Below are 17,129 nucleotides of genomic sequence, written 5' to 3' on the forward strand. Positions count from 1 at the left end.
TGTTCACGGTTTTAGTCCCTAACCCCTGCGAATACCAGGGGTCAACTTTAATTTGAGAAAGTCTATTTATTCTGGGCTTCTCAAAAAAAACTAAGGGAAAACTTGATAAACAACAATAACTGGAAGCTGTCTTTTTGCAAACAATCAAGATGGATGATTGGATGACTGAGAACCGACACACAACAATAAAACAACATCCAACGAGTGATAGTTTTGCAAGTGCTCTCCACGTACCATTGCTCTCATCTTGTCCCACCTCACTCATGTTTCTCTAGTTTTACCTTTTTGTCTGTGTCTTTGTCATATCGTAGCCAGTAGACTTTTATAAGATCATGCAAAGTTTGCTATGTCTTGCAGAACAGCCTCATATGGAAATTTCAAGTTATTTTCCGCCATGTGATTCAGCTAATAACAGAAGGATTTCATCATTTGTGAAGCCATGCTGAAAATACTCAGCGATTTGTGCATTCATGACCTGGTAGGTTAGTTGTAACATTTGTAGCTGAGGGCTTTAGCTTCCAGGTAACAAGGAAATGACATAATTCACGTAGATTACTGATTGGCAGCGCTAAGTCATAAAATAAGTCGAGTTATGGATACTTTTTTTTAGTGGAGGCAACAGGCTTCCAAAGCCTCAAGAGTCTGGGAGAGATAATGGGAGATGGGCCGTAGAAGGCCATCAACCCAGCAGCAGGACTGGTATCTGCTCCTTTGGGAGAGGAGGAGCAGCGAGACCGCTGCCACAGCCCTATAAAATGACCTTGAGTGGGCTACTTGGATGCAGGTTTCTGACCAAATTGTCAGAATAAGACTCCGCGAGCACAGGATGAGGTCCAAACGTCCAAAGACTGGCATTCAGTCAACCTGAATGCCAGTCACACAGCACATGTGACAGATGTTATGGCATGTAAATGTACATGCTTTTTGTAGCAGTTGGGTTTTTCAGTTCTCCTTTGTGGTGGCTTGTCACATTCTTGCTGATGAGACTCTTCGTCTGTCTTCGTCTGTCTTGCATGCTTTTGAGGCTATGCACAGATTTTAGATGAGGTTTCGGTTCAGGGACTCTTAGGGCCACAGGAAAGCCTTCAGCTTGCACCTGCTGACATATATAAATTCCCCTCTTGCCCCTGCAGGCAGTCTTTTATCCGTCAAGCTCGGGTCCTACCGGAGGCCTGGGAGCTTGAGGGTCCTGCGCAGTATCTTAGCTGTTCCTAGAACAGAGATCTCGGATGTTGTTCCCGCGCTCCGATTACCACTGGGACCACTGTTACTTTCACCCTCCACATCTTCTCCAGCTTCTCGTTTCCCTTCTTTCTGATGTTGCTGTCATCTGGTATCGCTACATCTATCACTACAGCCATCTTTCTCTGCTTGTCTACCACCACTATGTACGGTTGGTTAGCCATCACCAGTTTCTCCGCTCGATCACTCGAGAATGACTTCCATGTCATGGCGTTCCATGTATGCCCTGCCTGCTAGCATCTTGCACCCTGCTGTTATGTATACTTATTTTATGTTATGGAGCTTGTGCTCAGAGCTTGTTCCTGTGCTGCCATGATTAGTCCCTCTGTGCTGTCTTTCAGTTCAACTTTGTTCAGCCACTGGTAGGATTTCTCAATTATTAGCCACTTTAGTCACTTCTTCTATCAGATATGCTGTGCAGGGCCCTCCCCTTTCTCAGGTTGCTGCTGCCTGAGGTATTCACTAAGCACACTATCAGTTGTGGCCATCTTCCAGATGTAGGCTACTCATGGATCTGTTGTTTCCTCCTGGACAGCGGCTCTGACACTCACTAGTCCTCAGCCACCTTTCTTCCACGTAGCACACAGTTTCAGGGTGCTGGATCTGGGGAGAAAGCCCCCATGTCAGTCAGAGTCAGTGGCTCCTATCTCCTTCTTTGGTCAGCTTATTATCCCAGCAGGGTACCTGATCACCGGCAGGCCTTAGGTGTTCATTGCCCAGGTCTTGTTCTTCCCATGCAGCTGACTCTTCAGGACTTATCTGACCCTCTGCGGGTGTTTGGTGGTTGCAGCTTTCATAGCAGCCTCTTCATGATACTGATTCATTTTTGCAAAAGATTCAGGTTCAACACATACTGGAATATAATGCAGTGAAGCTCTCAGGCTTTATGTTCTGCTTTCAAATAATCATTCCCAGCTGCTGTCATATTATCATAACTGCTGAGTCTATACACTTAAAGGGATCATTTACTTTTCTGTCCGATCTGGTTTCAGAATTTATAACAAATGATATCCAACATTGAGGCCTGTAAATACAAATTTCTTCATTTTATGTACATAATGTATATTACTTTAAAAAAATCAATCCCTTTCCTTTCTGTTCCCCATTTCTGTTCACAAAGTTGTCTCTGAGAGCCACAGAAAACTAACCTCTGCCTTTGCAAATGGCAGATGTATCTAATCTGGCTGTGGGGGCAGATTTCGATCAGCAGCTCGGAGCTGTGTAAACTGCCCGTCGCCTGCACGCATCAGCCCGCCAGCGATCGTCTTTTCCTTCCCTGGAAAGTGACGACGCTGCATCATTTCCTCAGAACTGGCAAAAGAAAATGAGGATTCGCCTGAAGTCGCTGCGCCCTCCTCCATTTTTCTGCGCGCACGGGGGAGGAGGGTGAGCGAAGCTCGAGCGTGCGCCCTCGGCAGACACTCAAGCGCAAAAGACACACGGCTCATCCGCTCACCTCCCCATTGACGTCAGTCCGGTGTCACATGAACGAGCGAGGACCAATCGGCTCGGCGCTGCCGGAGAGTGCTGGCTGCTTTACACCAAGATAGGGGGAAAAGACTGAATAAAAGGAAACCGTGCCAGTGAGCTTGTAATGACCACAAAATCCCACGGAGGAGCCCACGGTCGCCGCCATTGGATACTCGTCCCGTTTCCTCGTGAATCCCGCACGTTTCTCGCTGTGGATTATTGCGTTTGGAGCCAGGGCGGACGGAATGGATAAGGCCATGGCCCTAACATATTGAGTAGCTCGTTGGTGGCGGTGGTGGAGGGGGAGGCGAGACGCGCACCGTGGAGACAATTTATGGGGCATTGTGCGGGGAGGAAAATGGTGGATTATTTGCAGTGTGTCACGAAAATCTCCCCACATCTGGATCTCCTGCCTTGAGACACTGATCGGTGGCGTTTCTGCGCCTGTCTACAGTAACCGAGGTCGTGTTGTAGCAGTTGGTTGGTAGGTAGGTACCCCCCCTCACCCCCCACCCCCAAGCTCGATCTGAACGACCTCATTTTTTTTAAAAATTATTATTATTAATATTGGTTTTTTACATATTCATGTCGGATTGTCGTGTCGTGGCGACGCGCTCACTCTCCCCCCCTTGAGAGCAGAAACTGTTGGATTACAGACAACTATGGATTTCACCAGCGGCGGCGGCGTTGAAGGCAGCGAGCCGCACAACAATCAGTTCTACCAGTGCGAGGAGAACAAGCCTCTGCTGGCGGACATGTCGGAGAGCAATAACAACACGAAGCTGGGCGCGGGGCCGTGCAAGAGGTCCCTGCATCACTGCAGCAGCAGCGGGATGCGATACAAGCTGCTCCATGAGGGGGACATCCAGGTGTGCGTGGTCAAACACCCCCGCACCTTCCTCAGCAAGATCCTCACCTCCAAGTTCCTGCGGAGATGGGAGCCGCATCACCTCACGCTCGCGGACAGCAGCCTGACTTCGGCCACGGTAAGGAACCTTCCGGCACACACACACACACACACACACACACACACACACACACACACACACACACACACACACACACACACACTTTCCTCATAATATGCTGCGTTTCACATTCCAGTTTTGCTGTTTGCCTTTTCGTGTCTGAACGCGCACCCAGATTACGCACAGTCTGCTGTTGACGCAGTTGGAAGAAGGCAGCCTGTCACTGCTTTCCCTCCTGCTCCTAATCTGGAACCCCTCCCCGCCACACCTCCATCACTTCTCCTCACCTTCCCGGCGACCCTGCCGGCTTCCCAGGTGCCTCTCTCTCGCTTTGAGCTCGTCCTTTGACTCCGGGAGGGGTTGTTGCGTTTGGGTTTTAAATATTAACAGCTAAGATCTTCTTCCTTTAATGTGTTGGAATAAAAGCCATCTGTGGGGGAGGGGGGTTTAGGCTTTAGGTGTGTAACATGAAACCAGCTGAAGGTCTACTCCAGCAACCTGACCAAACAAAGCGCTGCTGCTTCCTGCCTGTCAGAGGGAGGCCAAGAGAAAGAGGATGCTCTGACGGGGTGACGTCTCTTTGGTCATGTGATCACATGGAGGCTCTTTCCTCTGCGGATGTGCAGGCCTATAGGTCCTGGTAATCAGCTGATTGAGCCAATGAAAACAGACCTGGATGGGATCTAATGGGATTGTTTAACCAGTAGACATAAAGAAGGAAATCCAGCAGCTTCCCCCTTTCAAAAGAAACAACATGGCCATTATTTTAGGAGCTGAAGAGCCTGGAGGAATCACACACTCTGTAATTACAGCATTAACTGCAACAGGACCCGCGTCAGTAGGGATCAGTTGTAATTGTTAGCAGAACAATTAAACCCTGTGATTTCCCCCTTCTGTTGTTATCATCTCGTGACATTTTCCTCAAAGCGTGTTTTATCAGCACACCTTGTTAAAGGCCCTTTGGACGTCTGCCTATCACACCCACGCTGGAGGAGTTTGCAGAACTGCTTGCTGCAGTGTGCAACACCTTGGCAGCTGTTATTATTTCAGAAAAGACTTTCTGATATAGTTGATGACTTTCTGAATTCATGCAAAATATCACATTCGAGAAATCGTAGAGCTTTCAGGGAAAATGGATATATATATATACGTCACGGCTCAACTTTTGCCTTACACTGATTGTTGGTCGCCTTTTTGCATTATCTCATGGGCGTAACACAGCAAGTCCATGACACCCTGAGATATGTGCGAGGAATCAGGGGTTATATGCAAGTGTTTTCATTTACAGGATGAGGTATCATGAAACTAGCTGATTAATAGAAAAATAACGTGCAGCTCTTTTGATAACGACTCCGTAGTTATTTGTGTAACCAGCCTCTGCAAAAGCAATTATTGCGGTTAATTCAAAGTTACCACGTTACTGTTAACATCAGAGTTGCCCCTTTCCAGGGCACCAATATGAATATGTCCTTAAAGGTGTGCCAGGTTAAATACCCAGTGCCATCTTGTGGTTCAAAGTGGGATTACACAAAAATACATCCCATATTTTTTTTGTAATTATCATTATTTATTCATTGTAGCCTCAAATACAAGATTTGTAAGAACGATACTGATGTATGATGATGAAATGATACGTTGTCCTTTTCTTTTCTTTGCAAGACACAAATCGCGAACACATTTTCCCAACGTTTGTTATGTGCAGATATTTACCAGTAATTAAGATATTTTGATCAATGCAGTTAAAAAAATAATTTTACTGTCACATAAACTTCCCTCTGTTCCTGACAGGAAAGTTGCAGAGTGCCCCCTGGTGGGCAAAAGATGTAACATCAACACTTACAACATGGCTGAAGGGTGTTTCTTTCATCTCTTCTTTACTTTTTACATTTATCAGCTGTTATAAATGCAGATACTGATAGAGCGCTGCTATATTGGCCCCACTTGAATTATTTTAATTTAAATTGATATTTTGTTGGTATTTTGGATGTAAAGCCACAGCAGATGTTTCTTTAAAATCTGCTGATAACTTCAGAAAATGTTTGCAGTTTGAAGTAATTGTATAAACTATAATTTAGTAGCTGGGAGGTGTGTGGGGGGGATTTCTTCGGTTTTTGACTTTGCAAATTGTAAAGTTCCAACAACCCTGGGGTGCCTCTGTCAGTGCGCCCCAGGCTGGCTGTGGCTACAACGTAGCTGCCATCACCAGTGTGTGAATGTGTGTGTGAATGGGTGGATGACTGGATGTGTAAAGCGCTTTGGGGTCCTTAGGGACTAGTAAAGCGCTATATAAATACAGGCCATTTACCATATTATCCAATATCTTGTATATATTAATTTAAAGATAACAAAGACATTTAAACAACACTTGAAATTAAAAAATATTTGAAAATGAAAAACTGTAACGGTTTTTATAAATGTGTAGTACACTCTGTACTGGGCTCAGCCTTAGAGATGGGGTGAGGAGCTCGGCCTTTCAGGTGCTCCATAATGGGCTGGCTGTGGCTCAGCAGGTAGAGCAGGCCATCTACTAATCGCAGGATTGGTGAGCCAATTCCTTGGTTGCTCTAGTGTACGTGGCAAAGTATCCCTGGGCAAGAAACTGAACCCCGAGTTGCCCTTGATGCATTGATTGGAGTCTGAATGTTAGACAGTAAGCAGCTAGATGGAGAAAAGAAGTGCCTATATGAATGTGCGTAAATGGGTTCAGTCCATGTATCGTTATCATATCGAAGGGATCAAGCAGAGGCATCAGACTAAGATGCCTCCTGGAGGCCTCGTAGGTGAGGTGTTGTGGGCACCTGTAGCTGGGAGGAGACCCGGGACACGCTGGACAGGTGTCCCTCAGCTGGCTTGGGAACACCTCAGTGTCCACCCCAGAGGAGCTGGAGGAGGTCTGGGCATCTCTGCTTGGGTGGGTCTGGATATGCGTCAGAATACTGATTAAAAATAACCACACTGAGGGGTCATTGTCATTGTCTGTGACCCTCGTGCTTTGTGAACACTAGTCGTGAAACTATTGCTGCTGAGAATGCAAAAACAACCTGCAGGTATCAGTTAAGCCTCCACCTTTTCATGCAATCTTTTTAGTTTTATTTTCAAAAGCATTAAAAAACAATAATTTCTGATTGAATCTTTTAAAACTGCAAACTAGAAGTCGGTTCATTTTGGACATTTCTGTCCTGCTCTGACAAACCTCCTGACTGCATGCTGTGTCGTCTGTTTTAATATGACATATTAGAAGCTTATTGGCTGATGTCTCATATGTTATCCTGTAAATCGCTCAGCAACAAACAGCCCTTCACTCAGCACCGCATATTTTCTTACCATACTGCAAATACCAAGTGGTGTCATTTATCACAAAATGTCTGTTAGCCTGCTTCGTTTCAGGAAATCTACCGTGTGACGTTAATGCTGCTTTGAATTATGTCACATGTGGCGTTTATTCAGAAATCCTCATGCAGCAGCGGTGCGCCTGCGAGCCGTCTCCTATTCTTTGCCCCCGTAGAGGCTGAAATCTGAGCAAACAGGGTTTTATTCAGGCCGGGAGCGTGAATGTGCACGTCCTCAGTGGAGTTTTTGTGCCCAGCGTCAAGCGGAGCCGGTATGTGGGCCGACGAACAATGCTGACCCATTTGCTCTGCGCTCTTCCAGCAGGGCTGCTTCCACAGAGCGTCGACTCTGCGTCTCCAACAACATCCCCACGCTCTGCAAATAACCGAGATGATTGTGAGGACAAAAAGCTCTGTGAAACTGAGCGCCGCTGCCAAGAGGGTTTCACCTGAATTAAATTAAAGTGGTTGCCATTTTTCTAAAATCCTTCTCATGTGTACACAAGTGTAGACAGTTGCAGTCGCTTAGGCTTTCACTCATCTGTTAAATGCTTTTTCTGTCTCTCGCTGAGTAGCAGGAGGGAGGGTTGTGACTCACTTTTCATTCCTTGCTTCGACAGACCTTCCTGCCACGGCTGTGCTCAGAAGCATAACCTACATCACATTTATGTAAGAAGGCTGCAAAGTGCAGGAAAGCACTTCCTATATCACGTCTCGCTCACAAAAGGCGAGAGATGAAAGGAACCTGATTATTTTGGGTTCATTTTAGATGGTGAGGTTGAACTTGGCATTTAAGAATCGCTATCTCGCATGTCCTTATAGGTGAAATATTTAGCAAGAAGCAACATCGCTGATCTATCTTGGTGTGCGTTGGTGTGACCCATGATGTCACTTTTAGAACAGATAAACTGGTTACATGGAACTTTATTTTTTCACAGCATTGTGCTGGACTGATTGAGTCGGAGCGTTGGAGACCATGTTTCCTTGATGGAACGAGAAAAAACAACAACAAAAGATGGAAAATGAACACAAATGCGCTCAAAATGACTGCACGAACACGCGACAAAAGAGCAAAAAGGACCGTAAAAGATGAAAAATGACCACAGCCTCAAAAAGACTGCAAAAGATGACCAAAAATGTTGTAAATGACATTTTTAGTCATTTTTAAGTGTCTGAAGAACAAACAAAATGACAGAGGCAGACCTGAGGGACGTCCTGTTTCTCTAAGAGAAAACTAGTCTTGTAGGTGGTTTCAGGTGATTTGCTGTGTGGCGAATCCTAAAGTGTGAGCGGCTGAAGTCGCACAAACAGGTTTCACATTAATGAAAACACGTGCCTGTTATTCTCAGTCACTGTGTGGATGAGCCCGTGTGTTATTGTCACCTTGCTGAACGTGTTACACTTCGGATTAACTTTGAGTTGTAACACCTAACTCCTTCACACCGAGGTGTCCAGCAGTGTCACGTGTGGGACGAGTGGGAGGCGTGGAAGTGTCACACTTGAGGGAGCACAGAAGAAACGGCGCAGAGCTGCATCTTTAAAGAAGACGTAGAACAAACTGATCCTCGACGACACAACTGCACAGCACGGAGCTGTGGGTGTGCAGCTCAGCAGCTGTTAGTGAGATGCTAACAGAGCTCTTAACACAGTCAGGCTCACAGTTAAGAAGTATTAGGACCTGCTGTAGCTTTACACTGACAATATAAATGATTCACCTCCATGAGTGAAGCAAGCCCAATTCCAAAACTCCTAAAGAGGACCTATTCTGCTGCACTCAGATCCATTTTACAGTGTAAAAGTTTAAAGGTAAACATGATTACATTTCACTAATTAGAAAACAGCAATTAGCTGCCGATTATACATTGAGAAAATATGCGTTCATAGTATTCTAGTTTTCATTTTCAGGACAGAAATTGTTTTTAAAAGTGTCACATCACTGATGCTTTTAGTTTCAGCCCAGCTGTTAGAACTCCCCTAGTTTCTTTAAAAAAAGGAAAGAAAAGTCAGCTAGACTTCCTGATGTGGTTGCTTAATGCGTCATTCAACTTCATAGAGCAGGCCTCAACGCCAAGCCACCTATCTCCACCATCTCTAAAGTAGGTCTAAGCAGCAGCTGATTGGTTATGATTTGTACAAAGACAGGAAACTCTGCTCTAGCCTCAAAAGTGATATCTTGAACCATTTTAAATGTGCCCCTGTTTTCAGAGATGCTTCTGCAGCGATAGATTTGATTACATCCAGACGCAGTCTTGACCTGCAGGACTGAAAATCCTGAACTTTTAATTGGATTTTTCCTTAAAAGTTTAAAAGTTTTGCACTCCTTTTCACGCAGCAACTTATCCTACCCTCTTTAAGCTCTACACCTGGCTTGCATCCACAGCTGTGTCCAATTTAGAATCGGCGATTAACCTAAGAAGTCCGTGTTTGGTCTGTGGCAGGAAGCTGGAGTACTTTTAGAGAAGCCACCGAGGCACTGGGACATGCTAACTCCACACAGCAAGGCCTCCAGCTGGCCGGCAGTTTTGGGCCCAGATCCTTTTTGCTGTGCGGTGACGCTGCTAACCACGTGACCGCTGCCAATCCTGAAGCTTTTACTCTGAAGGTGGTGAAGAAAGCTTGTGCAGGAGAGTAGAGGATAAAAGTATACATCCAGATCGGCTGGCCACATGTTTTGCTCCCAAAAGCAGAAGGATCTTGTTTTTGCAGTTCTGATAATACAAAATGCCAAGAGAGTCCCAAACAGGTCTGAGCAGACCTCCCTGACAGGCCACCATACGTGTTCATACTTTAAAAAACGGATCCTCCCAGTCTGTGTTTGAACAATGCAGCCATTAGGCAAAGATCTGACTTGGAGTCAGGAATGATGGTGCTCCCTGCCATATTGATTTATGATATTTAGAATGGATTGGAATTGGACTCGTTCCCCTTATTCTGCCTTGTTATGTGTGTCAGCGAGTGATGGATAAAGTGAAGGAAAACAGAGAAAACCAAACGACAGAGTTTGTCAGGAGGGAGAAAAAAGAATGTAGACTGCAGCCAAGCAGCAGTTATTCTCTATTGTTTTTAGTCGTGTCTTTCAGGAAAACTGTGGGCTGTTTTTAAGGCAGCTGGGGAAGAAAAAAAAGAAGAAGCTGTAGTCAGTTCGGGCAGTGGGAAGTTGCACACAGTGCTTTTCTGTAGCTGAACGCTGTGAAACTTGTTGTTTTCCACCTAAACTGAAATTTACATCCCGCCCGCCCGTTTGCATTTTAAGCTTTCTCTGATGTCACACAGCAGCGCATTGTCTAATCGTTTGCATGATTTAGTGGCTGATGCACAAATGTGTCACAAGATAACAAGCAAGAGCTAATGGATTGTTCATGTTATACTGTTATTCTTTCCGTACTAGCATAGCTTTGTGTAGCAGCTGTCTTTAAGTTAACTCACTGAGCTGTCAACATTTTAGTCAAGTTTTCCTCAGCCTAAGTTTGTCATTAACACGTTTCCATCACACTTTTCACCGTAGCGCTGTTTGAGTAGTTTACCCAAGTTTACAACCAGACCATGAGTGCTGCTGGTGGCCAAAACCATTGTGAGGAGGTTCTCAGTGCAGCATCAGTTGCTAGCAATAAGGAAAATCGCTATTGGCTGTCCTAAAAGTCGCTAGAAGTTGCTAAATGACCTCATCACCTAATTTGCATAATTGGTGACCCGAAATAGGCACTGGCGGAGTTTCTTTTTTGAGTGTCTTTTTAAGTAGTTTTAAAACTTTTGATCCACAAAAAGTAACAGTGAAAGAAGACTATTTTTAACCATAGCGTTTTTAACAAACTACATTAACAATCAAAATGGTCATAGCAAACCTCACCAGAACAGCGTTAGTCGAAATCGGATGTACAAGATGGAGTTGATTTATTTTAGACAAAGAAAACTGTACATTTACTGCTGCTCCCACCCTGCATTACAATCAGCGCGGGAGCAGCGGCTTCGCTAATGCACCGTTCATTAGCGGTTTGAACGTGTAGGGGTGAACTCTGATGGCAGCTGGGGGGGACTGCTGCCTGAGGACTATCTGCTGCCTTTGGTAAGGGCGAGGTGCCCACGGCAGCACCCGTGCTTGTTGAGTGTGAGAGCGATACTTGCTTTCACGTCAGAAAGTCGTTATAAGTCTCCAGTAACACCAGCAAAAGTCGCCAGATTTGTCGCTAGTCGCTTTTTAGAAAATTTTTGCTAAGGGGGTCTGAAAACTCACTAAATGTAGTCGCTAAGTTAGCAACACTGGTTGCTAGCGACCTCTAGCAACCACTCCCCAACCGGATAGGGAATGTGCATTTTTCCAACAGGGGGCGTATCCCTGCGTGACTGAGGACTAATGTAACACTGAAGAGGCTAACACCAAAGAGTCAGCAGGTTGGAGCTGTTTCTGCTACCCCGGCAGTGTTTTTTCTTTTCATTTGCGGCAGTTTTTGACTGAACTGCCCAAAATTTGAAAAAGAAAAGTTCAGATGACATTTTCATCGACTTCATCCTCTCTTAAAAGGTCGTGTGATTTAATGCACGTGTTGTTTTTTAACTTTATTCGTCCGTCTCCAGCTTCACGTGTGTGTGGAACATAGTAACAGCAGGGAAAAGTGGATTCAATGTGACGGTAAATGACAGGAGCATGCAGTAAAGACTCCCACACTGAGATGAAAGGAAACAAGTGCAAATAAATCAGCCAACGTATGCTGAAGGTGCTGATGAAGAGTTTGTGCTTTGTAGCCTGGATTCCTTGTGCTGTATCTAATAAAACAAGACAGTAAAACAGCTAAATGTATTGATACGGACCAATAGGCAGATTGATAGACTAACCAGAGACAAGCCAGTCATTTCTTTGATTAATAAACTGCCTCTGAGTTTACTCTCTGCATCTCTTTACCTCGCTCGTACAGTGTTCTCTGGCTAAAAAAAAAAAAAAAAAGAATAATGTAAAAATAAGCATGTGTTTTTAATGAGGGGGAAAAAAAACTCTGGAGTGCATTAAGATTGCAGTATTTTACCGTCAGCAGTGACCCTAGCTATTTGGAGCCAACATCAGATGAAATGACTGGTGAGAAGTCTGGTTAAAAGCCCAGGAAAAGGAAAAAAATCAGTTTTTCCATTCTAAACAGCTGTTGCTTCTTTGTGTTGTTTTTGGCTGCAGAAACCAGAACAGTAAGAAAAGCACGCATGCATACAGAATGACGACCAAACAAGCATTTGTTCGTCGAGTTGTAGGTCACGTGACCTCATGAACAAGTTTGTGTCAAACTCATAGAAGCGATGAGTGTCATCTGCAGATGTGGAGGACGAGCTGGCAAAGAGGAGGCTGACGAGAACAATACTACGGTGCCGTGTGGGAAGCAGGAGTCACACGTGACGCCTTTAAAATGAACACACTGCCCTCCTCTCATTGGTGCCTTTTGACCTCATCTGCCATTACTTTACATTATGCTCCGCTGTGGACGTGAACAGCTGGAGTAACAAAAAGCTGCCCATCCAGAGCCTCACGCTCGCCGTCTAATGACAAAATTTGCAGACCTCGGTTCAAAGTTTCAACCGAGACGTGGAAACGTGACGCACATTTAGAAAACATTTAAAGTAGCGTTCAAGATTTATTTAACCTCCTTTTTATTTGTGAATGGCAGGAGGCAAGAAATCCCGTTATTGTGCCGTCAACGCCAAATGCTTAGAATACGCAGGATCAAGTAGTTCACGTGGTGGTCTTGGAGCATCTTCAGCAGAAATAAATGAGTGACTAAGCAAAAGAAAACCTCGGTAGTGTTTGTTGCATTGATGGTGCTGTGTACTGTACGTATTTCTGAATTAATAATACATTAATTACAAAGCTTCAACCAAGCATGTTCCTGTTGTTGAATCATCTGCACTGATATGAAAGATTTTTATTCATATAAGAAAAAAATCAGCCCTGAAACCTGATGAGTCAGAAAAACAAATCACAGGCTACACTTTCACAATATATGGCAACTTGATTTGAAAAAGCATATATTTAAACAAAAAAGTGGAGGGACGAATGCGTTTCAACACTGCTTTTATTCAGGAAGTGACTGCAGCAGTTTGGTTTAGTGTTTGGGGGGGTCAGAACCGGTGCCCGATGCCCCTGATGTATTGTCTGGCCTTCTTGCTGGTGACGTCTTGAGCTCATTCATCACCAGACCACAATGAGCAGTGAAGCCATGGCCTCAACGTCAGGGGCAGTATCGCAATCTAATCTTAAAACACAAAAACACCACCAAGGGAACAAAACCTTGAAGGCTAAAGTGAATTTGAGTGTTGGTTCAGAACAGACTGTCAGGCAGTTAAATCGCTGCGTATTTATATACGAAATGACGTTACTCCTCAGTTTGTCTGCACGTCTTCAGATGCCATTAAAAGGTCATAAAAGAAGCTTCGAATCCTGTGTGTTAGGATATTTACAGATAAGTGTTAGGCTGGAATTCTAATGTGTTTGATCAGTGTTTAAGTTGTTGTCGTCATTAATGATATTACATTACTTGCCATGTTAGATTAGAGCCATAAAAAGGGATTTGGTTACACTGCTGCTTTACCTGCACGGAGAAGTCATCAGTGCACTTCTTCGCTGCCAAAGATAAAAAGCCCTCTGAGTTCGGCATCCACATGCTGGTTTTGTTCATAGGGTGTGTAGCCTGCTGCACATTTACCTCAGTGTATTGACTTTACAGAGATCACTGTAGCATCTCCTCCACAACGTAACCAGCAACAAACTCATTAGTCTCTCTGGGTGACGGTTGAAGCTGCTGCAGTTTCGGAGCTTTAGCACTGACATTCAGCCAGAAATCAAAGTCGCTACAGGACAGTTTCAGTGCCACGTGAAGCCCTGTGCATTCATACAGATGGCATTATGTGAAAAGCGGCCCTGTACAAGAGTGCACCCTGCCTCCTGCGCCACGGCGGCTGGGATAGGCTCCAGCTGACCATGACTTGAGTAGGCGGAAGAAAGTGGATGAAAAGTATTTAGACTCTTTAGTGTGAGGAATAGCTGCTACATCCAGCAGGTAACGAGGTGCAATGATAGAAAGTTTGCAGTTTGTCGCAGGGATGCTGTGTGTGCAGTTAAGCAGGTCTTACATGTTACCTGCTAAACAACTTGTCAGTGAACCGTGCTGCGATCATATCTGCATTCCGACGTATCGCTCGCTCTGCTGCTCCAGTATTTCCATTAAATACCTGAACAGGAGAAGGATATTCAGCCACGCTTTTCACACTGTCTGATGTAACTGCGTGTCTGCGCTCAGGTCTGTTGTGTGTCACAACACCGAGCGCCGACCTGCTGCGGCGGGGAATAACGACAGCTCACGGCAGGCCTGTTTTCCACAGCAACCTTCCTCCACAGTCACAGCAACGTGTGCGTGTGCATGTGAGCTTCTCGAGTGTGATTTACAGTTTTGTTTGGGTTAACGTTCCGTTTGGAGCCGGAGTCGAGCCGCTCACGGCGTTGCAGGCTGCCAGGAACCGCTACACCCATTATTACTGTGCTGTTTGTTTAGTTGTTGCTGCTTTTTGGTCAGTATATCCTGATGTCCCGCTGGTGTTAAACACACTCCCTAATACCGCTTTAGTTTTCAAATTAAAGGCTAATCATATCATTTGTGTGCTGAGCACATTCCACATACTGTTAGCGCAGGAATGAGGGTGAGGAATAAATCAGAAACAGCTTTCCAGGATCTATTTTTATCTGCTTGTATTTGAAAATGTGGCAACAGATGATGTTCTGGTCGCTGTCCCGTCCTAAAATGAACGGCTTGTAAAACTTCTAAGCATATGCTCCAAACTTAAAGTGACACTAACCCGTTCCTGTTCTTGTAAACTTAAATATTACTGAAGAAAAAGAAGAGAATGTGCTCGTTTTTCTCTCTTTTTCTAAGAAAACTTGTGGTTTGTGGAGAATGTTTACACCCATTTTGTGCTTTTAGCCAAGCCTCAGGGGCACAAATGTGGCAGTAAAAACCGGTGTAGTTGTTTTGGAAAACTGACATTCCTCCTTTGACTTTTTGGTCTTTGAAATTATTAAAACTAGCAATTTATTCTTTTTGTATATTGTATACTGAGAGGATATCAAAGACCTGTAAGACTGCAAATATATATCTAATGTAATACCAGGATTTGTTGCTATATAAATAAAACAATTAACATAAATGATGAAGATTTATGACCACTTGAATCAATCATGTTTGTTAAATGCGATTCGTCTTGATGCTGGAAGCAGGAAGTGGACGTCCCTCTGTCTCCGTCCTCAGTCCTGCACATGCAAAGCTCTGCTCTTCTTTCTGCTGCAACGCTGCGAGTTGCATTAATCAAGTGCAGCGTTAAGCTACACGTGTAACACCTTCAGTGAGTTTGGTGCTGCTGTGTGCACACACTGTTCCCCCACATGCACCGTCCCGCGTTAAGTCTTTGCTGGAGGGGTTCCTCATTTCCTGCTGTAGCGACGCCGAAGCGCTCCTTGACTTTAAACGTTTCTTGGAACCGTGTCAAGCCGCAGCGCACCAAACGCTGGGGCGGCCCGCCCGGCTTGTTGACAGTGCGCCGCGGGTGTGTTTACGAGCTGCAGTTTGCTCGTTCCTTCGCAAATGGAGAAGTGCAGCGGCTTATCGTTGAGGGAAGTGACTCTAATGCTTTGAGTCGAGCAGCTTTGCACGAGGTCTGCTGTGTGACTAAGCCCCTAAACAGAACACGTGACATGTTTATGTTAGCGTGTGATCAACCTGCTGGTCACGCTGAGCGGGGGTCTCTCCGTTACCGTAGCCACCCCTCAAATCTGGGTCGCCGCTGAACGTCCATCTGCTCGGGAAAGGCTGTTATTGGTAAATAAGAGCACGCAGGAACACAGGATGTGAAAGGGTAATGTTTGCACGATGACAGGAACAGGAAGAAATGTGCAGCCCTCCAAAGCCTGCTTTTCCTCTTGCTATCTGTCTCCAGCAGGAGGGCTGCGGCTGTCAGTGTGTGTGGTGCACCAAATGGCGTTGACTGCAAGACGCCAATAAAGTTTCTCCAACCAGACTTCTCTCAGTTTCCTCAGTGTTTCTAGATACGGTGACATATCTGACATCCTGCGTCATTATATCCTCTGTTTGTCCTCATCTGTTCTCAGTACGCTCAGCGATATGACTTACGTGGAACAGCAGAAACATGAAGTGAAAAGAGGAAGGTGTGAGGGAGAGGGAGGAGAAGGTAAAGGAGTCAAAAGGAGGTGAAATGGTTCCAATCCAGTGAAGAGAAAAAGTAAGAGGAAGCAGAGGAAAGAAAAGGAAGAAGGATTAGAAAGTAAATGAAATCTGGAAAAAATGTATTGTGTCGTAAATGAAGGCAGAGAGAAAGGAGCAGTGGAGGATGTTGAAGGAGAATTGTAAAAGAAAAGGGTGGTCGAGGTAAAAGGAAGTGGACAAAAGTATTCAGTCAGGGAGGAGAAATTAAAGATGGATGAAGTTGGAAAGAAAAGAAAGCAAAGAGAAAGTAAAGAATGAGATGTTAAGTGAAGGAAGTGTAGGAAGAGGGCTTTGTGAAGGAACTAAGAGACGGGGAAGGCTTTAGGAAATGAAAACAAGGAAAGGGGAAACAGGTTGGGAAACAAGACACGAGAGAAGGAAGTAAATTGGGGAAATGGTGAGAGGATGGGGGCATGAATAGGAAATATGTCAAATGAAAAACATGAGGATTTGTGGACTAAAAGGGGAGGAAAATACCAAAAAGGTGAGGAGAACTGAAAAAAGAGTTGAAGGACGGAAGCGAGAAATAAGCTTAAGGAAGTAGGAGAAGCATGAGAAGGAAGGGGGGAAAGGAAGGAAGGAAGTATCGCTGGATGAGGAAGTAAAAGGAGTAAAATGGAAGAGGAAGTAGATGTGTGGAAAAATAATGTTAGTCGACGTTAAATTTGCATCTGAGGTTTTTATCTAGAATTTTTCCTTTGAGAAGAGCAAATAATTTCCATTTTTAAAATAAATGGTTACATATAAAGTTACGTATTAATATCCTGTTGCGTTGTGGATTTAATTTGCTCAGGCTGACGACTCACATTAGCTTTCATAGTTCTTCCAGGGGTGAATGTGCTGCAGTGCTCTGGCCTTTGTCATTGGCCTGT

General features: G+C 44.8%; 1 protein-coding gene across 1 annotated transcript in view; it reads left to right on the forward strand.

Moving 5' to 3' along the window:
* Positions 1-2,407: 2,407 nt before the first annotated feature.
* The window catches only part of cmip (c-Maf inducing protein), a 38,542-nt gene continuing 23,820 nt past the window's right edge, over positions 2,408-17,129 (forward strand). Inside the window, exons 1-2 of the mRNA XM_005748261.2 lie at positions 2,408-3,200; positions 3,352-3,698. Of these exons, the coding sequence (XP_005748318.1) occupies positions 3,375-3,698 (324 nt within the window). The 5' untranslated portion in view covers positions 2,408-3,200; positions 3,352-3,374. The remainder of the gene's footprint in view (positions 3,201-3,351; positions 3,699-17,129) is intronic.

The sequence above is a fragment of the Pundamilia nyererei genome, unplaced genomic scaffold (genome assembly GCF_000239375.1).
Source record: "Pundamilia nyererei isolate P.nyererei 1_Seehausen unplaced genomic scaffold, PunNye1.0 scaffold00218, whole genome shotgun sequence".
NCBI classification, from domain to species: Eukaryota; Metazoa; Chordata; class Actinopteri; order Cichliformes; family Cichlidae; genus Pundamilia; species Pundamilia nyererei.